The sequence below is a fragment of the Phocoena sinus genome, chromosome 11 (genome assembly GCF_008692025.1).
Source record: "Phocoena sinus isolate mPhoSin1 chromosome 11, mPhoSin1.pri, whole genome shotgun sequence".
Taxonomy (NCBI): domain Eukaryota; kingdom Metazoa; phylum Chordata; class Mammalia; order Artiodactyla; family Phocoenidae; genus Phocoena; species Phocoena sinus.
Window position 1 is genome coordinate 20215710 of NC_045773.1, and position 25795 is coordinate 20241504.

Sequence of the window (25795 nt, forward strand, 5' to 3'; positions counted from 1 at the left end):
TAGCGTGTATACAACAGGAACAAAACCAATGATAATGATGATGGGGATAAAAAGATTTACCTTTTGCTATTAAAGAGTCACAAAATTCTGAGTTTTAAAAGAGACATAATGTTATATATCAAAATTCTAATACAATGGAGTTGCTGCTTGGGTCTGTGGTTCAGAACTTGGTACAGTGCCTAAGATAAAAATTCTATATACTTAAAGTCCCCTAAGAGGAACTTCCCTGGAGGTCCAGTGGTTAAGCCTTTGCTTTCCGATGCAGGGGGTGTGGGTTCCATCCCTGGTCGGGGAGCTAAGATGCCCTGTGGCCAAAAAAACAAAACACATAAAACAGAAGCGATATTGTAACAAGTTCAATAAAGACTTCAAAAATGGTCCACATCAAAAAAAAAAAAAGTCCTCTAAGAAAATTCTTCATTCATTCACACAACAGATAATATACTTTTCGTAATAAAGAATACGTACGAAGTGCCCAAGAGTATAGCTGAATATCTGAACTTAAATGTTTCTATAATACAACTTTCCTGGTGGCCTTAAAAAATTACTTCACTAAGTCTCCCATCACCATGAAAGTCACCCTCAACCTTCCAGATCTAATCTAGTTCCATCCTTGTAAGAAATATTGCCTATACCCTACTGCTAAGATGGTATGACATTTCACCCTATGCAGGCTAAAGGATATCTCAAAATGGAAATTCAACTACAGAGGAAATATTATCATTATGTCGGAAAAAGGAGGGAAATGACAAAAAATTAGAAGGAAAGAGAAAATCAATTCAATGGTGAGGGAATACATTCATTCAAGCAGTGTGGATTAAACTCCTACGATTTGCTTGGCTCCATATTTGGTACCCAGGAAAACACATTTTAAAAAAATTATCTATCCTTTATGGCAGTTAGGGAGACAGACAGACACCAATTATTATGATAGGACCTAAGCCTTACACTGTTCAAGAATATTCTGCCCAGGACCTACAATTACAAATTTTTGAGCGGAGAGTCATGTCTCAACATAATATTGTGCATTACTATTCTGTGAGGAGGAAAGAGATTTACAATCTTTAAGATGGTAAGGCTGTTGTAAGGATAAGAAAAAGTTAAAGTTCTACCGGCTTTTCTCTAAAACCTTCTTTGCCCAATTATAATCTGCTTTCTAAACAGTACACGAAGCCTTGCTTTTATGGTGAAGATAGCCAGATTAAATGCAGGATGCCTAGTTAAATTTAAATTTCAGCTAAATGATGCATACGATTTGAGTATTAAGTATGTCCCACATATTGCGTGGGACCTCCTTCTCCTAAAATTTTTGCATCATCTACCAGAAATGCAAATTTCACTGGCCATCCTGTATTTTCATTTGGTATTTTTTAATTTAACATGGTAACCCTATTTATAGGGGTGCCCATCCAATCTTCAGACTCCCCACTTTGAGCGCACTGTATGCGGTCTTAACGAACGCAGTGGATCACACAGTGACTGAGATACAAAGCAGTCTCCTCGGCCTTGTGTTTACCACAGCATTGTTTCTCAAGCCTGCAGGCTTGGACAGCTGAGTTCCCAGCTCACTTTCCTAAACTATTTCTGGTTTGTCACACAAGTAACAAAATGTGACCTTTATCCTTCTCTTCTCCTGAAGAAAACAGAAATTTTCTAAAGGGGTAAAAATAGCCGAAATTAAAAAAGACTATGAACTATTCCAGAATCTTGAGGCTGTCAATACTCTATGCTTTTAAATAGTTGCCATGGTTCACCCCAGAAGCATCTGCATATTTCTGTGGTTTTCTTCATGGTGTGTAGTGAACTTTGATATCTTTGGGGAATAAAAGAACTCTCTATCTGTCTATCTACACATATATATTTAACAATGCAAGTTATTGTTATATAAATGTAGGCTGTTGTCAATTTCAGTTCCTTGCCATATCAAAAGAACAAAGCAGGCAGGAAGAGCAAGAGGATGATCTAATATGCCTACGCTAATAACAAAGCCAGTGTCCTAAACTGGCAGTGGCAGCCCTCTTCTGCAGAGATTGTTTTTTACACCATCAGCAGACATTTTACAAAATTGGATGGTGACAGGAAGAGTACATTTTAAATTGTCAACCTTCATGATGTCCTTTTGAAGAATAGCAATTACATAACTCAGGGAGCTTTATTTTGCATTTGAAAAAATATGTATCTAAAGGAGTTTGCAGGGTTATGCAAGACTCCACATTCTGAATTCTTTGTAGAAATTAAGGTCCCTTATTTTTTCCTGTAATCTCATATCCGTTTTTATCCACTTCCTAGTTAAGGTGGGAATCAATATTAAGCAAGTAGTACAGAATTAAAGCTGCTTTTGATTTAAATTAACAAGTTCATTTAAAGAGGCCATCAACCATATGCCATTCCTTAACCATATTTAAAATCCAGTTTGTAAGTTTCCAAGGATCACACACCTTTTTTTCATCTCTATGGCATTAAAAAGTTTGCTTATAATATTCTAATATTTTGTTAAAGTTGTTTCCTCTTAGGCAATGAGAGAGGGAAATATTATGCAAAAGTAATTTTATATCACCCAAAAGTCATCTGGTCTTTTTCTTCTAATTCTCATCTTTTTTTGAAATAATTTTAGAAAAAAAAAACTCTTAAAAAAATGCAGACAATGCCAAGAGAAACGCATTGCAAGTACCCTAAATAGTTAATGTATTTTCTAAATGAATGATTTAAAATAGCTATTAAAGGAGAGGAAATGAGCTTAGGTTTCTAGTAATGACTTCTCCTCTTCAAAATGAAATCTGTAAATCCCTGATTGCAATTCCAAATCCCCAAAGGACCAGCAGTTCTGGGACCAGGGCTCACTGGCTTTATGTCTAATAGCACCAGATAAGTAGCATGATTTTTATATATGTAATTTGGGAGAATATTCAGAATTTATAGTCCCGGAGACAATTTATGAATGAATTTCCTTTTTAAAGTACATTATTCTAAAAATCAACTTTTCCACCCAAATTGTAAGCAGAGCACATAGGAATGTGAGAGGCACGGATATATACGTAGAGAGACATATGTATATATATTTATATATGCATGCACACACATGCACGAAATGTAAGTACCATTTTATTCATAAGAGCATAATGATTCAGCCTGTGATTGTTAATAAAAATGCATTTCTAACCATCAAATTTGAGTCTATTATTCTAAGTTAATTGCATTTGCCCTAAAGAGACTTACAGCTGGCTGTCAGCCTGTTTGTGTCAGTTTCATTTTATTCATCAGTCAATCTTGTCTCCTCTTCTTTTTCACATCCCATATATTGATCAAATAGATTTGTTAGCATCCCTCCACAGCTTTCACAGCATTTAAACAAATAAAAAAATAACCTCCATATTATCATCAGATACATCTGATGACTTCATTCGTTCGCATGTTATCTTCAGTGCTATTTCAGTAGCAAATAGATGCCCTTCGGACAAGCCCATGAGATTGCCATTAAATATAACAGATGTAACTCACTCAAAGCGGCACTGAGAAAAAGTTAAACGGGAGAAAAAAGTGAACAACGGCAGTGGTCGGCGGCATCTCCGCTTTTCAGTTGGAATAGAGGATACTCATTGCGGTAAACATTAGTTCTTTACTGGAGTGTATTATGGAGTAAAAAGCATCTTGTTAAAATTCATCCTGAGAAGAGAATGTACTATTAGGTGGTGAAGTGGATTAAAGAAATAAATGGGCACCATGTTCCCACTGGAGCCAAAGAAAACCAGTGGGGGAAACAGAAGAGCAGGGAGGTTAGGGTAGAAAAGTAGTTAAGGTGAAAATCTGCAAAGAATTAGAATCTTCCTTGTGTGAGTCAAGTTGCTTAGAGAGGAGATAAAAGGCATCACAGGGTGAGGAGATAATTAGCAGATCAGAAGCAAAGCAGTTTAAAAGGTGACCCTTACCTCCTCTGTTACTCAGTCTAAGAAACTATAGACAATTATTACAGTATTTTCTCCAGGGATGTGTGATACAGTTTCTCCATATATCCTCCAAGACACAAAGCTCTCTCAGCATTGTCACTGCGTTGCCTGAGTTCAGTGCTTTTTATGGAAATTCCTTTACATCACGCCAGCCTTGTCTTTCAACCTTGCTTTAGATCAGTGATTCTCAAATGGGGTGATTTCACGCCCCCCAGGGGACATCAGAAATACCTGCAGGCATTGGGGGAAGGTGTTACTATCACCTGGTGAGTAGAGGCCAGCTACGCTGCTACACACCACACTGTGCACAGACACCCTCCACGACAAAGAGCTACCCACCCCAAATGACAATAGTGCTGAAGTTAAGAAACCCGGCTTTAGATGGCTGACTGAAATACACGTAACGCTAAAAAACAAAAACTACATCACAGTACAGCAGCAGGGCAGTGAGCAGGATTTTAGCAACTCTGAGAGGCAGAGAGCAGTCCAGCGACTGCACACAGGATTTCACACTCGCCTATTAAATAATACAATTCATTTACCTAGACCCCAGGAACAGTGGAGCAAAATACAACCCCAATTTTGAGGAGAACAAAGAAAAATGAAAATCATGGCTTGAGAGAAGACATTTCAAAGACCTCCAAGAGAAACCAACTGAAAAATCTCCAATCAAAAGACTCCGCGAGAAAATTGTATCACAGCCCCTAATCCTCAACAGACCTTAACAAGATGTTCATGAGCCAAAGACTCATGTCTGCAGAAGACAAAAGACATAGGAAACAATATAGTCTAGAGAAGGATTATTGTTAAGAGGCAGGAGGAAGATAAAACAGATTCCTCCACCTTACAATTTAGAACACCTAAAAAGAATAACCAGAAATATGCTCAAAACCATGTTACAGTAACTGTTACATCTTTCTGCTCTTGGGAAATTAATATTTAGGTTAGACCTGGGGCAATATTTTTAAAACCTTTTTTTGATGAGTGCTTTTACCCCACCTGACTAGACACCCCTGCCTGGCACAGATGGCCAAGACATTTGCTTTTTTAAATACTCCATATTTCCACAGCCACCCACCAGACAAAAATTAGATTACCAATGCTTGTGTAAACTTTCCAAGCTCTGACACAATAAGATTCCAGGAAATGTACATGCACAGCTAAAAGCAGCATTATACATAATGCACTGTAATTCCAACAGACAAGTTGCTATCTTCGATAGATACACACACTTTCCATGCCAAACACATGAACGTCAATACATTTTTCTCAAGTTAAAATGGAAACCATTTAACAGATATAATGGGCACAATGAATTTCATTTTGCATTACTAATGCAGCAGAGGAGAAGGGAAGCTTTGGCAAGGATTGCAGTAAGACCAAGGGAAACAGGAAACAACTTAGAAGCTATCATGGCTGTGCGAGCTATTGCCCTAAAGCATGGTCATGAACCCAATGGCCACTGAGACTTCATATTCTCAAAACTCTAATTCCACATAAACAAATTTTTGACTCATGGGAAAAAAGTAAAAAATGGACAAAAGAGTGGTTGCATTTTTCGCAAAAAGGTCAAGAGAACGTCACCATCATTTTTTCCCACAGTTCCTGAAGAGATGTTATCATGACCAACTTGATTTTAGGGGAGATAAATTGGAGGCAAATGAATTAGATGATGTGTCATGTGAAAGGGAATTAGGAAGATAACCCAGGAGCCCAAATCCCCAGCCTCTGCTTTTACCACCGGAAATACGTATCCCCCAAGACTCCTTTTCATCACTGTTAAAAAAAAAAAAAATCAAAAACAGCAGTTACTTCACTGGCCCTTACCTTTATCTTAAAGTCTTTCTGGCACCTAAAATAGTTTACCTCAATCACTGCACACCAAAGAATTTTGTGGTGCTTTCTACTAGATTTAGAGAGTAAACTCTGAAGCCCTAGATAAACGTTATTATGCAACTTAGAATAAAGGTTTTGAGCACAGGCTTACTGCAATCAGGCAGACCTCACTTCCAAGCTGATCTCGCCTACTTAGTGAGATGGGCAAACTGAGTGACTCTGAGCAAATTCTGTTATCAGAGTTTCACTTTCTCCATCCATAAAATGGGTGTATAATAGTCCTTATATTAATGGTTTTGGGGAAGGATTAAATGGGGCCATGTGTGTAAAACATTAGGTAAATTAATAGTAGTAAAGTCTAGCAGAAGCAGGAACCCTTCCTGGGTTCAAATCCCTGCTTCCACAGCTTCCTGGCTCTGTGAACTTGGATAAAATCTCAGTTTCCTCACCTCTAAAATGAGGTTAGTAATAATAATAGCTTACGGGATTGTTACGAGAATGAAAGTGACATAATAATAATAATGGCTTGACAATTCCTAACCTAAATTAAAGCACATTACATTTTAACCATAATCATTCTTTCCATCATATTTACAAAGGAGATTTAACATCTTTAGTATTAGGCTCCAAAATAAATGATGAAAGTATCTCAAAATGTAAATGCATATATAGAGATAAACTTGGAAAGAAACCAACTGGAGGAACAACGTAAGACTTTCTTCATTATGTTTATCATGAGTTCCAGCAAGGATCTGTCTTTCTTTGATCTTATTTTTGCCCTTAGAAAAATAAAAACACATCTCAACACAGTGAACTTTTAAAAGTGGAAATATGACAATATTCAGAAAGCTCAGACCTAGCAATTCTTCAAAAATGTTCCCACTTCCAGCAACTGATGACTTTTTTGGCTAATGTGCCATATATGGTACCTCATCTAATTAGAGAAGTCAGTATCACCACAGTCAGTCCCATGGCTAAAAATGATGTGACGGCAAATTGGTTATAAGATGTAAAAAATGGTGGACACAAAAATGAAGAATATCTTTGACTGTGAAAGGTCAAGATGAGTTAGCTATTAACTTGGCTCATTTTTCAAATGATGAGTCAATTTTTATGAGAAACATTCAGTGTTTTCAAACTGCTTATCAAGTTCCTAATTCTGTCATCTTAAAGGCCTATATTACTCAAAATTTTAGAACACCACTTAACATCTTAGTTGTCACAGTGATGTGACCTGGAATATGAAAATAACTCAAACTTTTAGCTTGTTTTTGTCTTCCCATGCAGAATAAACTTTTCAAAATGAGGGGCTTCTAAGGTGTACCATGTTTAGCCAGATAAAAAATAAACCAGATTGGTATGATAGTCAGCAGTAGAAAGAGAAACAAATTAAGTACTTATAATTAAAGACTGAGGAATGAAGAATTCACACTTTCTTAGAGCTATTATTTCAGACAGTCTGGTGTCAGAATTAAAAGCCAACCAGTGCATCTGTTTACATTGCCAAGGAGTTTCACAGTAAGAAGGGCTAGGAAACACATATTTTTAAAGTAGGGTCCAAATCCCAAAGAACACCTAAAAAATAGGATGCCAAAAATAAATGTTCTTGTGATTTGTATTGTCCAATGTCTAAACAAAGACAAAAAATTATGTTTCTTACTTCTCCTTTATAAACACAAGTGAAAGGAAAAAAAAAGAGAGAGAGAGAGAGAGAAAAGAAAAGAAAAGTAATTCTGTTGCTTTGGCCACAGACTCCTTTTTTTGTTATCCTGCTTGTTTCTGGCTCAGCTACTGCTTTTCTTTCCCAGGATGAAATAATATAGGAAAAGCCGATTAAGGAAAACTTCACTCACACAGAAGGTTCACCAAGATGGCTCAGTTACCAAGCCTTAAAAGCTGAATTACAATGGCCACCTAAAATGACCATTCTATACTTTAAAGTACGTCTCCATTTGAAAAATTTCAGTTAACTCTTTGCTTATCTTGAGCTTTGAATTAAAGGAAAGTCCTCTTTAAAATCCACAGTGATGGATCGAACGTTGTAGTACTCAAATCTACCATTAGCTTATTTTTACTTCTCACCAGCAAAATTAGAGGTATTTTCTGCAATTTCAAAGATCACTCCTTTGGTCAGTTGAAAAAAATATATAAAAAGTAGTATTCTGTACACAAATAGACTTCCTTCCCTCATTTATTTATTCAACAGATATTTATTGATCATCTATTATTTGCCATACGCTGGGCTCATTGCTGGGAAATACTGAACTAAACAAGACATCACTGCATATAGCATATAATCATAACACAAGGTGTTACCATCTCTCCTATTGGAGGTACAGGGTTCTGGAAAGCGCTTACCAGTACAAGTGGACTAGGATAGACTTGAGAGATGATCAGTCCTCATATCTTTTATTTGACAGAGGAGGAAACTAAGATCTAAAAAGATTGAGTTGCATAATCCCAGAGCTCTTTACTGGAAACAAATCACAAGACTAGAATTCATGTCTCCAAATTCAAATCTCAAACTCCCTATATAGCAATACACTCCTCCCCAGAACATAATTTTCCTGAAAACAATAATGCCAAGCTATGAATGTCAAAGCAGTTGACTTGTTGGAAATATGCTTTGAGATCAAAGGGTCAACATTCTTCCTAATTGTATGGCATTCCCGATGGTGGAGAGGGAGGGCTCAGAGGTCAGACCCAACTGGATCCTAACCTTAAATCGACCATGCCTAACTAACTAGTGACATTGGAGAAGAATGAAACTCTGAAAATCATCTGGATTTAAAAAAAATCTTCCAAGTCAGGATCACAATATCTACATGAAAGGGGTAAATTTCATGAAAGAAATTGAGTAGAAACAATACACATAAATTTTTGTCCCCTCTTCTCACTCATATAAATTGAACAGAACTGACTGAAAGACCAGGTTAGCAGAAACCACACCTCAGTTTATTTCTTACCAGTTATTTTAGCATAAGATCCAGCCTCCAATTTTAATCCATTTTCGTAGGTCATTTTTGGCATACCTCCACATAATTTAACATTTCTACTCTGTGAACGTTTTGCGAGTTAGAAAGCAGAGATTAAACAACTGAATTTAGAGAATTTCATCAGCATACATCCTCTAAAGAGAGATGGGAAGGAAACAACAGTCAGAAGAAATATTTAAAATGAATAAAGCCTCCTATATAATGTCGTGGGCCTCTTTCCATTATAGAACACAGAAAGCCAACTAGCATAGGTAAAGGGAATTTGTAGATTCCCGTATCTAGGATGTCCAGGAGTAGATGAGCTTCAGATGTAAGTGAATCCAGGGACCCAAATGAGGAATTCAGCACCTTGCCTTTACTTTTTCTTGGCTGTTTGGCTCCCTGTTTTGGCTTTATTCTCAGGCTTTTTACACAAGGCAGGAAAGATGGCTTCTGTCAGTCACAAGCCTACATTATCTTTCTACCCCACAAAGGAGGAGAGAACCCTCACTTCCAGCAGGCTAATCTCAAGTCTCAGGGAGCAACCTGATTGGTACTGCCTGGTTCTTAGAGCCATCCCACAACAAACCTCTATGGCTGGGAAACAGAGGACATGGGTTACCATGTCTCTGTACATGGAACACTGATAGACAATACCATTCCACTCAAGCTACATGGAATAGGTCCTCCGTTGGAAAGTGGGTTTCTCTTTCCTGAAAAGGGGAGTAAAGGGATCCTGGAAAGGCAAAAAAATGGATATCCACTCAAATAATTATTTTTAATTTCCCTTCTTTTAGGACCATCCAGCTCAATTCAAAATCCTCTGGAAGACCCTGGTAGGTTCATTTTATTTCTTTGTAATAGCTTCCTATACTGGCTAATGGGTACTTTTGGTGCAATATGATAAGGGAAGGACTCCATCTTTGTCTACATCCACAGTATAGTGGCCACAGCACCGGCACACACATCATCACACATCTGCATTATTCAAGGCATACTGCAATCAGTTTTTACCTTGAAGGTGCTTATACCCTATCTCTGCATACATGTTAGGTCAACAAAAGTTTAAAAATCATGTATTCATTTATACAATACATGGATTCAGAGTCTATGTTTAGGAGCCTATGTTCAGCTTTGAGGGATGACAAAAACCTCAGTCTCTGTCCTCGAAGGACCAAGGAATCTCTCAAAGATATCACTTGAAGCTGGAATTTGCAAAGAGGACTCCATGTATAATTAACATCTGAGCTGGGTTTGGGGGCATAAGTAGAAGTTTCACTGTTAGGCATGTACAAAGAGGCCAAGACAGAAAAGTTGAAATGTGCTTTCTCGCTTAGTGAAAAGATGACACAGAAGAATGGGGAATAAATAGCAAGGTAGCTTTTAAGCATTCAGCAATGAAAGTCTGCCTAAATACATCATGGTTCTCCGGTAGGAGGCAATACTGTGCCCCAGTTCTTCAGGAAGAGGCAGGGCTAAATGAGCAAGACGCATTAATGAGGGGGAAAAAAAAAATCCAGCGTCACATTGACAAATACAGTACGGCCCATTTACATTAAGTAAAAATCAGACATGCGTATGTTCGTCAATGTAGATAAAAGGTCTAGAAATGAGTTATCCCAAACTGAAAATAGGAACAACCTCCATAAAGAGTAGTAAGAATGAAGCAAGCAGCAGGAGTGAGGTGGGAATTTTCCTTTGCTTTTACACTTCCGTATCACTTAAGCTCTTTTTTTTTCCACAATAAAATTTTATCTACATGTTGCTTGTCTAATAAATAAATATTGTTTACATAGAAGGAAGTTTTTGATCAAAATAAGGACCCAAATAACACTGGCAGGATAAGGAGTGTGAACTTTAAAAAATTAATGTTCTTGTTATTTTTGGTTGTCAGTGGGGTAGAGAGCCAATACCCTGAGCGAGACGTTAGGAAGAATAACATTTTGCAGGTGGGTGGGATTATCTTCAAGCCAATAAACAAATAGGCAGGTAGAACTCTTTGGAGGTCGTTACATAGATAAATACTTATATTTTGTAGGTGTAAATGTATATATAAATTAAACAAATATATAGCCTAAATAAATATATTTTATATAGGAGGTTATTCGAAATACATATAATGAACATATATAATAATGAATATATATAAATGAACAATAAGAGTTAGGGAGAGAGAAGAAAGACAAGTTCTTTTCTGAGTATGAGGGATTTTAAGATATCAAAGAAATGCCTTTAGGGATGTTTGCTTGCAAAGTGTCTTAAAGACAACACATCTGGATATGGAGATCACAACAAGCAGAGTCGGATTTCAGGTGAGATGTGGCAGTCATCTACATGAAGACGAGAAGTGAAGTAATGAATGAGGTCAAAAGGTCATCAGGGAATAAATGAGGTCAGCAAGGGAAAGAGTGAAGAGAGCCTAAGGCAAAGCTTTGAGAAGGATCATCCATTAAGAGAAGAGAAGCAATGCACTGGCTCATTCATTCGCAACTAATTTTTTTCAAGGACCCTGAGCCAAACACTGTAGGTTTTGAGGACAGAATAGAGCGGTGGAAAAAATGGCATGGTGACTGCCCAGAGGGACTTATAACCACTGGAATGAGAACACCCACTAACATTAACTGAACGCTTCGTGACTTTGCAATGGCACTGAAGCATCACATCAACCTTAAAACAATGTTATTACCATCTCCTCTCTATGGATGAAGACATGAGGCTTAGTGAGGTGGGCAATGTGTCCCAAGTCATACAGCTATGAAGTGGCAGGGACTTGATTTGAACGCCAAGTTTATCTACCACCACAACTCATAAGCCTGTGTAATGCTGCCAAGTGGCCAACCAAGGGGTCATAGAAGAAACATGAGAACAGAAAGAGAAAAAAAAACAACAGCATTCTATGCTGAAGAAGACAGGGACAGAGTCATGGGCCTGCTAAGCCATGTTATCAAGGAGGAGGGAAACTGATGCAAGACCACTGATTTGATGATTAGAAAGTCATATATTCATTCATTTAGTCACTCAACCAATATGTATTAAGCAGCCAGCATGTATTACCGCATGGGCTTTGAAAGATCAGTTTTACTTCTGTGGGGATGGAAGTCAATTGTGAAGGATTAAGGAATGAGTAGATGGTAAAATCGCTTGCGTTAAGGACTCCTCTGAGGAATTGGGTGATGGAAAAATTAGCTTAAGAAGGATTTTCAGGCTATGGTGTACCTAAGCAAGCACGCAGAGGCAGGATGGAGTCAGTAGAGAGAGTGAAAAAACAGGGAAAGAGGATGATGGTGAATACAGATGCTTCCTATGGATGGAGAAAGAGAAGGAGACGCAAACTCCTGAGGCAGAAGGTTATCTTTAAAAGGAGGAGGGTCCCTTTTCCTCTGATAGGGGGTAGAAGAAAATATAAAGGAACTGAGAAATGCTGCTGCAAAATGCAATCATAGGAAACTGTACCAATAAGATTTTATGTGCACACTTCTAGACATTGGTTCTCGACCCTGGCTACACACTAGAATCATCTTGGCAGTTGTCACAAACTGTGATGCTTCGACTGAACTCCAGTCCAATTAAATCAGAAAAATGTGAGGTTTCTTCAGGCTGAGGCTATCCAAGGCTGTAAAGAGGACTTGGCGAGGTGTGACTAGGGGGGAGATTACATGTGATAACAACTTGAGTAAAATCTGAAAAACTAGGATCCAATAAAGAAATGAATTTGCCTAAAATAAAGGAAGGAAGGAAGGAAGAAGTGGGCAAGAAAATAGAAACATTAGTATGTGGGGAGATGACAAAGGATCCTTATAAATTTCCAAATTGCTGCAAAGTAGATACACGTGCGTCCCATTACTTACGACCATAAGCTGTACTAAGCACGGGTCTTAACAGTACTACTCTCTTTTGCATTCCCAATCAATCTGCATCAGAGTCCCTGGCATACAGTGGATACTCAATAAACATTAGTTGAATGAGTAACTTAATAGAAAAACAAATGTATAACTCAGGTGGCAGCCCAGCCCTCTCTTCAAGTATCTAGAATCCTTGAGAACGGTGGAATCGTCTCATACGCAATCCCAAGTCACTCACTGCAAATACTTCTCACATCTCAGATATACATGGGGCCTCAGCTGGTTTCAGGGGATATGATTTCAACCTCTTTATTCTTCATGCCATCAACAAAAGGTTATGTGGGTAATCGATTTTTACTAACGTTTTACAGAAGTGAGAAAACAATGGGGAGGAGGGCTTTATCAGCAAAACACCAGCCAGCAAGCAATTTAAAATTAGCTATTAGACAGCCATAGTGTTAACTATGTCACTTGGCCTTTCTCATTGGCCCTTATTCCATGCTGAGCCCTTGCCTCCTGCCATCTTGCTGCACTCTTATTTCCGTCAAGCTTCACCAGTACCACCCAAACCACAAATTTCACCTTTTCTTAGGCAGAGCAGTTTCACTATGACTATCTCCTACACAGAGGCTTGAGGGGATCTCACTTTTAGTACCTAAACTTTCCCAGAAGTGCTTTTGCCAAACCAAAGGTTAGATATTAACCCCAACCTTTTTAGGGCCCCAAACTTCCATAGCCAATTATGACTTTAAATGGCCTTTTCCTTCCTTCCATACAAAAGAATGAATCATCCTGGGAGGACAAATGGAAAATCCCCAACCCAACAATCAATGAGGCCCCGTGAGGGAATAAACATTCGTCATTGGAAGTCCACGGAATACGTATACACATTACTGTTGAGAATAATCTTTACCTTGTTTATTGGGGCGTCTCAAAATTAGTGTCTTTGTCTGTGAATGTCATCATCGTATCCAGTCACATGAGCAGTGATGTGAATACAGCGGGCACTCAACACAGACGCACTAATCATGAGGATAAAGGGTAAAGATGAGATACTCTCTGAGATTTTATACCTTATAATAATAGTGGTAATAATAGCTGCTTTGTATGTCCAAAGCCGTTTAAAAGCATTAACATTTCACATGGCCACACATCCTCGGAAAGGAGATCAATATTTATTCTTCCAAGTGTGTCAAGTATACAGTTGCGGAACCTCGAGGTGAAAGTTTCACCCTGCCAGTGTCAGCCTCAGAACTTGGAAATCACATCCCCAGTTCAATGTGTCAGAATAATAAAGTGACCCCGGCTGGCTGAATGTATTCATTAATGGCTGGGGGTGGGGGGTGGGAAGCAGGCGGAAGGAGCAGACAATAAGGCTTTGGGAACTCACAGCGCTAAATAGCCGGCAAGGAAACACTATTATTTGGTGTTGCATCAGTTCTGGAAGGGAAAAAGATACACACACACACACACACACACACAGACATCACACATCACAGCAGTCCTGTTTAGTCCTTTCCAATGAGAATTTATTTTTGTAACTCCTGGTCCAAGTAATTTTATTGCCACTGATTGGAAGGGGAGGGGGATGGTAGTAAGAACTTCCTTCTGGCGTCTCCCCGCCCCCCCCCACCGCTTAGTGTGTGTTTTGCTGATTAAGCAAATCGACCTTAATTAGGAACTAAGTAGAAAAGAACTCTGCAAGGTTTCCTTAAGCAGCGTCAAAACGACCACAGCCCATTCTCAGAGCCCATTAAGAGGTAATCAACCAACGCAACTAACAAGTCACTCAGACCAGACTTTTGGAATTTGGCTCTTTTGTTCTGTCAGTTTGAAGAGCGCTGGGCGAGTGATGCAATTTAGAAGGGAGCTCTTTCAGAGCTTTCACTCAGGAAGGCAACGGGAGCTCTGGGGGTAGAGCTTACTTAGCTCAGAAAAAGGGAAAGAATGCAAGTTTGCATTGACAGCTTGATCCCAGAGAGAGGCTGCGGGGCTGCTTGTCTGGCGGGTCCTCTGGGTGTGGATGAGGCACGGGTAGGAGCCCTCGTCTTAAGTGAACGTGCGCCTCCAATATTAAAAGAACAATTACCTTCCTGTGCACTGCTCGCTGTTTGCTACTGCTGTTTCCTTCAATAAAACCTCTTTTCACTTGCCAATGGGAACCTGTCAGGCAATAGTATTTTTCAGGCGTGATACACTTACTAAAATGCCCTTGTGAGCTTTTAATACATTTACAGTTGATAACAATAGGGCTGTTTTGTCAGGAAAGGTAAAAGAAAAGTATTTGTTACAAATGCAGAGCAATGGCAAGACAGGATTGGACCAGTGTTGCTGTGCGTGGTGGCTGCTGGTCCCTCCTCCTAAGTGTCAATCCAGCTGCCGGAGAGCAGGGAAAAGGAGCAAAATGTGATCAGGGTGTGGTCTTTTTATTCAAATTGAAATTCACCTTTGTTTTTTTTCTAACATAAATACATTTAATAGACAATATATTGTTTCACGGAGTAGAACATATTCTTCTTTGGTGATTACTTATTGATTTTCTTTTGTCTATAACAATTTAAAGTACTTTATTGCTTACATTTAAATAAATGCTAAATCAATTGTAAGTTATACAACTATATAGTCGATATATGTATAGAGACATTATCCAGAATACATGCCCCGGTCAGAATGGGGACTTGTAGAAATACTCACTTTAGATGATTCTTATAAGAACAGAAATGTGAAGAAATAAAAAGATCTTACATTTCATCCTCAATGCTCAATTCTTTTTAACATCTTTAATTATTAGAGTATAATTGCTTTACAATGGTGTGTTAGTTTCTGCTTTAGAACAAAGTGAATCAGCTATACATATACACATATCCCCATATCTCCTCCCTCTTGTGTCTCCCTCTCACCGTCCCTATCCCACCCCTCTAGGTGGTCACAAAGCACCGAGCTGATCTCCCTGTGCTATGCGGCTGCTTCCCACTAGCTATCTCTTTTACATTTGGTAGTGTATATATATGTCCACGCCACTCTCTCACTTCGTCCCAGCTTACTCTTCCCCCTCTCCGTGTCCTCAAGTCCATTCTCTACATCTGTGTCTTTACTCCTGTCCTGCCCCTAGGTTCATCAGAACCTTTTTTTTTTTAGATTCCATATATATGTGTTAGCATACAGTATTTGTTTTTCTCTTTCTGACTTACTTCACTCTGTATGACAGACTCTAGGTCCATCCACCTCACTACAAATAACTCAATTTCATTTCTTTTTATGGCTGAGTAATATTTCATTGTATATATGTGTCACATCTTCCTTATCCATTCATCTGTGGATGGACACTTAGGTTGCTTCCATGTCCTGGCTATTGTGAATAGAGCTGCAATGAACATTGTGGTACATGACTCTTTTTGAATTATGGTTTTCTCTGGATATATGCCCAGTAGTGGGATTGCTGGGTCATATGGTAGTTCTATTTTTAGTTTTTTAAGGAACCTCCATACTGTTCTCCAAAGTGAAGTTCACCTTTCTAATAAAGACCTTTGTTTGTTCAGATCCTCTTGGATGGTAACACAAGCCAGGTAGGTGGTGGGCGTTGCAGCATCCTTATATTTGAATATACATTTGGCCCTTGGATTCACCATGGAGCACTGTCTTTAAAACTCAAGCAAGATGAATTGTTCCATAGATAAACCTCCACTTAAAAGAGATTTTCACCCCAAAACTAGAATCCTCGAGTTATAAACTATAGTTTGCTGTGATCACAGCTCAGGTTTGTTTCGTTAAATGAAACCAGATAAATAATAAATAATCAATAGAGAACGTCTATCAGCCAATTTCTAGAGAGATTTCTGTTGTCATTCAAACATCCATTTGGCTAGAGTTTAAAATATATATATATGAGTCATCTATTATTTGCATAACGGTAACAAGTTGACAGAGATTTTGAGAACCAAGTAATAGTTCTAGTGGTCAAAAATAAAGATTTTGATACTAGCCCACAAATAAATACATATTTTTATGAAGGGACATACTGGTGAGAAGAATTTCTGTTGTCATCCTAAGGGAGAAATGGATCTTCTGTATTATTCTGTAGGATAAAGGAACTGGGTGTCATTAAACTATGTTCCCCTTCAGGAAAGAAATAATAGGTGATATTAGTTGCTCAACATGTATTACGGTATCTACCAATGGGAGACAATATACAGTTAAGAGGACAGCTCCCATATCTGACAGTATGGATTCAAATCCTGGCCACAATATTGTTAATTCTATGATCTTAAGTAAAATGTCTCCAACTCTCAGTTTCTTAACCATTACTGTGTGAGGGAAGTAATAGTACCTACTATTATACAACTACATAGTACTACTGTTACAGTATCTACTAAGTACATTTCTTATAGTTGAAAATTAAGTAATAAATATATTGTATTTTGTATCAATCCTGTAACCCTATAAATAGTAAATTGTTATTATTCTATAATAATTACTGAAACATATTTATTGATTACTTATGAGTTGTATTCCAAATTAACCCGTTATTAACCAGATTGATTAACAGCAGCTGCTGTAAACAACCCCCAAGTTTCCATGGCCTAACTTAATAAACGTTCACTCGTGGCCACCCAAAGTTCAATGCAGATAAACACTTCTCAGTTGTCTCCTACCACATGGTGACTCAGAGATCCAAGCATTTTTTCTCTTGTGGCTCTGCCATCCCTAGAAGCCCCCTCAGAGTTTTCTACTGTATTCTTTGCTTATCTCTGTCCAAGAAGTAAAGAACAAAATGTGGAGAATCACAGGGCGTATTTTAGGGGATAAACTGGAAGTGAGGCACATTATTTTTGCCCGCATTCCTTTGCACAGAACTATGTACATGATCCCACCTAGATGCAAGGAGGCCAAAAAATGTACGTTTACTGTGTATCCAGAAAGAAGAAGAAGATTCGGCTCAGTAGACAGCCAGTCTCTGTCACCAACATAAATCTTTATTAGCTAAAGTCAGTATAATTGAGAGTAGTTTCCTTAGCCATATTTGAAGCACTGCGTATGCCAATTTATGCAAATTAGGAGCTTTCTGAATATATAATGTCCTTCTTAGACGCACTGGCGCTGTTGACCACTAAATTCTTTTATACACTCACCTTCCGTGGCTGCCTCTGGGTTTTTCTTCTACCCTCTGACTATTCCTCCTCACTCTTCCTTGCTGATTCCCTGTCTAACATATGTACCAGAATGCTGATAACTGAACTCTTTTTTCATAAAAAGTTTTACTTTTTTTTTTCTTCTTTTTCTTTTTTTAACAAAAGAAAACGTGTATTCTTCCTACTCTTCCTCAGATTCCGCTCTTGATTCACCTTCTCTGGTAAGACCTCTTCTATGATGGAGACTGAGCTGGGTGCCCCTCACCAGCAGCCCTGTAACCCCTGTCAGAGCATTTGTTACATGGAATTCTCAGTGTCTCCTCAGCGGAGTCTGCTCCTTGGAAGTGATTTGAAAACTGACTTATGTCTTTTATCTGAGTTTCTCCTCCCCTAGTATAATAGTATCTACCACATAGCAGACAATACCATTCACTGAATGAATTAAGGAATTTCGAGGTAAATCCATCTGTACATCTTAGTCAATAAAGAAAACCAAAATACAACTGGAACTTCACTGCTATCAAAGAAAAAATGAGTCATGAAAAAAATAAATGGAAGGAATATATTTACCTTTATAAAAGTATAAAAATCTTTTTTTTTTTCAATTTTCAACATTTAACACCATACCTTTTAAAAAGCAAACAATCTTGAATGTTGCACCAGTTTCCAGTAAATTGACTTTGGAAATATTTTTCTTTCCTTCATGTATTCATATACTATCACTTGAAGAGAAAAGACAACTTAGAACAAGCCTGTCAAAGAGCCTTCTCCCAAAACTTGCAAGCTATGTTAAAAAAAAAAAAAAAAAAAAAAGTCCATCTCTGAATCTCTATTAGTGAAACTTTTCTTTTGGCAGCCTAATATAATTACAAGACAAATAGTTCCTTCTAAGATACAAGAAAAATACTTATGCTAAAGGTGGGTGACTTTTCAAGTTAAACTTTGATTACAAGATTTTTTATCAAGGTTTTTCCATTCATTCACTGTGAAAATATATAGTGTTACATTTTCTTCAGTATTTTGGCATTATTGTCTATTTTACATCTTATTATAAATATTCACCTCTAAAAAATGTCTTCCTTTATAACAAAACTTCTTAAACTTAAGGGTAGTGAAGACTACTGTTAGCACCTGATTCAGTGCCAGATATTAAAACATTGCACACTGAATCCTAATAATTGTGGTGACCTATTCAAACTGATATTAAAGTTTCTCCTTTGCATTTCATGTATACTGCATATTCTATTACCATTATAATACCACTGTATTATCAATATTACTTATTATATTATACATACTAAGAATGTTATTTCTTGCCTATTAAGTCTACTTTATCATAGGCAGGGCACCATGATAATTAAAAGCTCATCTTCTTTTCTGGAACCAGACTTCCTGAGTATAAGTCCCAGCGCTGCCATTCACTATCTGCAATTACAATTCATAACTTATATTACCTATCTGTGCCTCAGCCTCCTCATATATAAAATGTGGATAGTAATAGTCCTTAGCCCATAGGGTTGGTGAGGATCATATAAGCTTACACATGAAAAGTCTTAGAACATCTTCTGGCACATCAAAAGCCTCTAGAAATATTTAGCTATTATTACTTACTGAGAGAGTACTATATGTTCCATTTTTCTAAATTTCTTGTTTCTGTTTTCCCCCATTCATCCTACTTTAATCTGTCTTCTAGCTTCACCCATCTATTGAAATCCCTCTAGCAAATTGTCACCGAATTACCAAACTCAGCAGTTTGTTTTCCATCCTGAAGTATCCTTGCCTTCTTTACAACATTTGCCCTTTTAATCACACATTTTTTGGAAATGTTCTCATCTCTCGGGCAAGAAGAGGCACAGAAAAATTCAGAGAGACTGATATTATAGTTTTGGCCCCAGAAAAAATAGTGTAAGGAAAAGGTTGTAATTGGTTTACAGGTAATGTGATGGAAAGTAGTCAAATAAGAATAGCTAGAATCCTGAACTCCAGTTTACTTTCTCTATGGTTCATCCTCCATATTGGACTTTCTAAGACAAATATATGATCTTGTTTTATTTCTGCTTAAAACATTTCTTTCAGGCTCTTAAACAAGTTAAGGGAACTTGGATATAGTTTGCGTGTTAGGGGGGGCAAGGGGTCAGTAGTCTGTATTATATGTTTGTGTACGGTGCATTTTTCCAAGGAAAGAGTTCATATACTTCCTTGGGGTCCACTCCCCCTAAATCAAGAACCACTGCCCCAATGGCTAAAGTCTAAAATCCACAGATATACATAAAAAACTCCACCTTAACTCTCACAGTCCTTCTTCTCTCTTTTCCCTTTTCCCCCCATGCTCTACTAAGTACTGTTTTTCACACTTCCATGTTTTACAAACTTTTTCTTCTTTCTTGAATATCAGTGGCCACCTGGCAGCTGAATACTAATTTTTTGAGATCCAGTGAAAACGTCATCTCTTTTTAGACTTCTATCTGCTACAATACACCAAACATTATTAGAAATTCCTGAATTTCACACCCAGGGAACTATGTACCACCTAACCTTATTATCCGTTTATCATATGCTACTGAAGTCATCTGAGTGCCTATCACCACACTGAAGGGTAAACTCAGAAGACAGGGAGCAGGTCTTATTTACCTTTGTGTATCTACCAGCAGTGAGCATACTGCTAAGTACTACGTAAAGAATCCATAAATGTTTCACAGATGAATGAGTGAATTACTGATCGTTGTCTTGCTTCAAATTCATCTGTTAGGTGGATATTGCGTGACATTTTCTGAGGGATCTTTTTTTTTAATCCGTGTGGTTAATCCACATAAATACCATACTTCTGAATTCAGGAATAAGGTGCTATGTTTCACACTCCTTAAATTGTTTTAAATCGTGTTAAGTATCGTATCAAAAAAGAAAAAAAAACCTTGATAGTTGGTGATGAAACAAAGATTTGATAGCATGATTTTTAAGTCCTAGGAGGCCAACACTCTTTCCACTAGTAACTTTTGTCTAAAAGGGACAGTTTGAAGTTATTTCGATAAAAGCACCACCATACATCTTGAACTGAACACAGCAGTGCTGCAGTAAAAGCCACATACATAGCTCCAAAGGGAGACACTGAGATAGAAGCAAATGACATATTTTTAAAAGACATACATCTAAAGTACTTTTTTCTTTCTATGATAAATATATTTTCCTTCCATTGTTTCATCTTCATGGATTACAGAAACACCAAACTTCGTTTGATCCACAAGAGAAAGTTTTCTTACAAACATGTATAAAGAAGTTAGAATTAGGCATGCTTCTGGCATCTTCCCTTTTTGTGGAGAACAGGATTTTGAAGCAGGAAGAACATAAACAGTACACATTGACTCCTGACACACCATTGCTTTCTTCAACTAGAATAATACAAATTTGCAAGTGAACAAAAGAGTGGGAGGTAGATATCTGATTTACAATGTTTCTGAGATAAAGAACACTGTAAAAAAAAAAAAAAGATCCATGTGAATAATAAAGCATTGTTAACTGAGTCCTGACATTTCTATTCTAGTGACAACGACAGCAGAACTGCATACGGGGGGCCTTGTGCCACTTTGAAAGTGGGAGGAAGACATATAATTATAATTCTTACAATGACGAGAATTCAAGAAAATCTGGGGAAAAATTTATTGAAACACATATTGACATATTAGTATTATAAATTACTTTCTCTTATTGACCTACCCCCCCAAAATTCTTTTGTTGGCTAGCTCATCATGGCACTAAAGGCATCTCATGAAAAGAGAGACCTGCCTTGAAAATTCTCTTCTTACGTTGAAAACTATCTACCATGTATTTATTCTGTAACTTGCTCAACATGCGAGATATATTAGAGAAATACATTTTCAAAACAGTTTTAACCTCCATTGTCTTGAGCACACGTATCAATTCTGTCATGTCACTTATCCAAAATCCTCATGGAAACTTCACATTTAGGCAAAACTAATGAATCTGTTTTAACACCCTTTGCGAAAGTCAAAGAAGATATAATATTATGTTTTCACTTAACGTACATTTTCATCCATCTCCTTTCTTTGTTGGATGGTGTAAGAGGGGAAAAAATACTACAAAAATTACAGTGATGTTATCAACCGCAGTGTTTCAATAGAGAACAGAATTGGAAAAGGCATTTTGCTGAGTGAACCTCTAAATGAATGGAAAAAAAAAAAACCCACAGGGATGAATTTTCTCCTGGTGTTTATCTCCACTGAAGTCTCAGAGGGAAGACTCCCAAGTGTTGAAGGAAGCTCTCTAACTGACCCCATTACTGCCTTGGGCACTGGGAAGGCAAAGGGGCAGTTGTAAAGTCAGACCCTGAGTGAGCATCGTGGAAATTATAGCGTTGTGTTAAATGCATCCTCTGCAGGGTGCCTTCCTATCTTCAGAGAACACTCATGAAATGCTGCCAACGAGAAAACTAAGCGTTTGTCTTTAGAAAAAGTGCCACCTTTTATGAAACATCTGGAGCTCATCCAAAGGGCCTCCAGAATAGATGCAAGAACGTAATAAAGCAAAACACCTCAGCCATTGAGGGCTAGAGTCATTTCTGCACACGTACCAGGGTTATTCATCCACCATCATAAATACTCGTGAGACCAAGGAAGAAAGCAGGGTATCTGGTCCATGTAGAGTTCAACTCAAGGCCCACTGAACCAGTAAGCAAAAAGCCCACTTACAAACTTAGAAGAAAACATATTTTGGCTATTCCTTGCAGTTTACTAATACCATTTCATCCACACTCAATATTTTGCCTCTGCTTGTTAGTGATAAGGATGCACATGAGGATTTGGCTTTTACATGAACCTGGGGTTTTCTACAATGCCTGTTGTGATAAAGGAATAAACATTAAGGTACATGAGGAAATAGATAACGACTAGAGATACTGCACTCTTGTACATATCCAACGCAGAGAGCATATCAGCTAAGTCAAGAAAGAAAGGACACCACAAGGACTGGGGAGGGGGGCCGGGGGGAGAAGTTACAAAAGTCAGATAGACTAACGGGTACCACAGAAAGAGCACAGTAAAAGAGGGTCAAAGATTGGGTCCCAAAAAGTGATAAAAGTAAATTCACCTCTGAGAAGAAAAAAAACAAAAAACACCAAAAGAACCCAAAGAAGCCCAGCGTCATCTCCTCATTTGTATGTGAATTAAATTGACCGCCTGTAATCATGTTGACCTGGTTCTGTCCTAGGATGTTCTTAAAATCGGGGAGTAGGTTGGAAAAAGAAATATCTCAGAGTTAAGTTCTGGTGATGAACCTAGGACAGGGCACCGGCCTTTAAGTCTCATTCGGACAGTACGAGAATTTAATAGATTACTCATTTTCTAGAAGAGAATTTCAATCTTTCCTAATTGATGCATGGCAACTAGTCTCTTTGAAATCTAGAAAAGTAACTTTTGCTCGGAAAGGAAAAGAGAGGATCATTTCTAATTCTAACTCAAACATCTTCTTAAACATATGTGTGCCCGAAGTATTGGATGCGAGTGTTTATTATCGGCACTCTGCACTCATCTCAGCTGATCTGAAGGAATCTGTGCAGAGATAGATGGTAACAAGAGAGAGGACTTTGGAATCAGAACAAACTGGGTTTGAGCCTTGGCTGTGTGACCTTGGACAAGTTGCTTCATCTCTCTGAATTTCAGTTGCCTTGGGGCTCCTAATAGCTACACAAAAATATTGGGGACCACTCTCCTAGGTATTAGAAAACAAGATCTAGGTGGGCTCATGCTAACATGATGTATAAACTATTGCACAGTTACCAGCTGGACTCAACAAGGTGATCACCTATAAAGGTATTCCTTTCCGAGCAACCTTGACAGGAGCAAAGGTACTTCCTTTAACACATCAGCAGTATCTTCTGATGACTTACAGAGCTCTCCTAGAGAAACAAAAAATCCTCGTTCCAGTCTGCCACAATTATTGAATTGGAAACACCTTGTACATTTATACCTGTTGGTGTATCACCAAGGGACAAACTCAAAGTATAGCTGGCTCATTTCAGGTTTAAATATCCCATTAGCTAAGTTGTACGGAAGTTCACGTAACCCAGGAGGCCCTGTGGTTCCACCTAAAGTATTATTCCTTTAGAGTTTCTGTTACTGTTTTCAACCTTTTGAGCTCTTGCAAATGTATTTGGCATTCAATTAAAGTGAGATTAATCCAAAACAGATGTAGTAGTACTAGTAGTAGGAGTAGTACTAGTAAAGAATTGCTTTGTTGAAAGCCTACCCATCCAAAGTACTAAATTATAAGCACATAGACACAAACAAATCCACAAATATCAATTCTTTAAAGTGATTTAAAACGCATAGTTTCATATAACTCATTTGACAAAAATACAAATGCCAATGCGCTCTTAACAAAGAGCTAAAATGCCTAGTTTTATCTTTATGGAAACATAAAAGCATTTCAGATGCTGAGGACCTAGAATCTCAGAGTCTTCATCTCCAATTACCAAGAACAACTCAAATTTTACCCAAACCTCCAACTCTCCATGGCTATGACTGTTCCCCTACTTGAGTTCTTACATTTCCAAAGAAAGAGACCGGCAGTGCTTCTTTGTCCTATAAACTTGGGGGGAGCGGGTGGACCATAAAAGCACCTACAGCAATCTAAAGCATAAAGGGTGGATGACATCATGGTTAATACTACTGTTATTTTCTAAGTGAGAGTCAGAGCGCTCACCTGCTAGACACAAAGGATTTCCGCCAGGCTCAGGGGTCCTTTTTCTATGACAACCTAATTGATAGAGGCTCTTAAAGAGAATCAGGAGATTAATCTACCCAACTGATAGGATGAGGCCCAACACTCATCATCTAATTTCGTAATGCCCTGTAAATATGCAAGATCTCCTTAACAATGATAGCCAAACATGATCATATGCATCAGAGTCCCAGGGAGTGGGACAAGAGCCAAACTGCCTTATCTTCCATCATACATTGTCCTTTCTGCCCCTTCATTTGAACCTTGGCCTCACTGGGGATTTCTGACCAGCTATTAGTCATTAAGGGGAATTTCACTGGTACAAAAAGCAGGTTACAGATGGCAGAGAAGGGATACCTGTGGGCAATCTATCTGTTGACAAGTTTGCCTCCTATAAATAGACCATAAAGACCCCAAAGGCGCAACCATGCCACATTCATCTTTGTGCCTCCTGCATCTTTGTTAAGAGGAAGGACCGTAGCTTCCAAATGCCTAAATTCAAATTCCTACTCCAATCTCTACCAGCTTAGGAACACACCAATGAATAAAGCACAGCCCCCTTCCCCTCTAAACTGCACTTTCCTCGCTAGGAAAACTGTGCTTATAACAACCTCCTCATTGGGTTATTGTGAGGATTAAAGGAGGATTCATTTAAAGCACTTAGCCAAAGCTTCTCACGGTGTGGAGCGACTGTTAGGTGTCCTTATTTTCATTATTACAGCAGGTGCTAAGTGAATGAATGGATGGATGAACTGGTGTCTGGAAGATGAAACTGACATCTATGATTTATCCAACATCTAAAATTCTATAATTTGACTCAGTTTCCAAAGAATTTCATATCTGTAAACTTACCTGTAAATATGTCACCTGTCCTGGCTATTATTGTACCTGTTTTGGATGCAATATAATATAGCGGAAAGAGAAAGAGACTAGAGGCCAGGGGAACCAGAATTTAAACATTTCACTGCCTACCACTTAGTAAGCAGACACTGATCTACATTCATGCAACCTTTATGCCAAATGCTCTGCTAAGGTCAGGAATACCGAGGCATGGACCCCTTCCCTCACAGAACGGAAAGACACACGCATAACAGAATGTCTTGGAAGCACAGAAAGAACCTTTGTCACAAGTCAAGAAAGGCTTCAGAGAAGGTGAAATGCCCATTGAGGATGGGAAATGGGTTTCATTAATCCCCATATTCCCCGTATCTGGCAGGGTTTCTAAGTACAGGAGCAGATGACAGATAGCTGTTAAATAAATAAAGTACCATGTCCTCCAGGTCTGAGGAATGAGGAGCTGAGTAAGGTGGGGAAGGAGGGAAGGGAACTCTAAGCAG

The 25795-nt window shown here is 38.2% G+C and overlaps 1 protein-coding gene across 1 annotated transcript in view; it reads left to right on the forward strand.

Annotated features, from left to right (window-relative positions):
• MDFIC2 (MyoD family inhibitor domain containing 2) overlaps positions 1-25795 on the forward strand; it is a 99686-nt gene that overhangs the window by 47424 nt on the left and 26467 nt on the right. The window contains exon 3 of the mRNA XM_032648061.1: positions 9553-9591. Within this exon, the coding sequence (XP_032503952.1) occupies positions 9553-9591 (39 nt within the window). The remainder of the gene's footprint in view (positions 1-9552; positions 9592-25795) is intronic.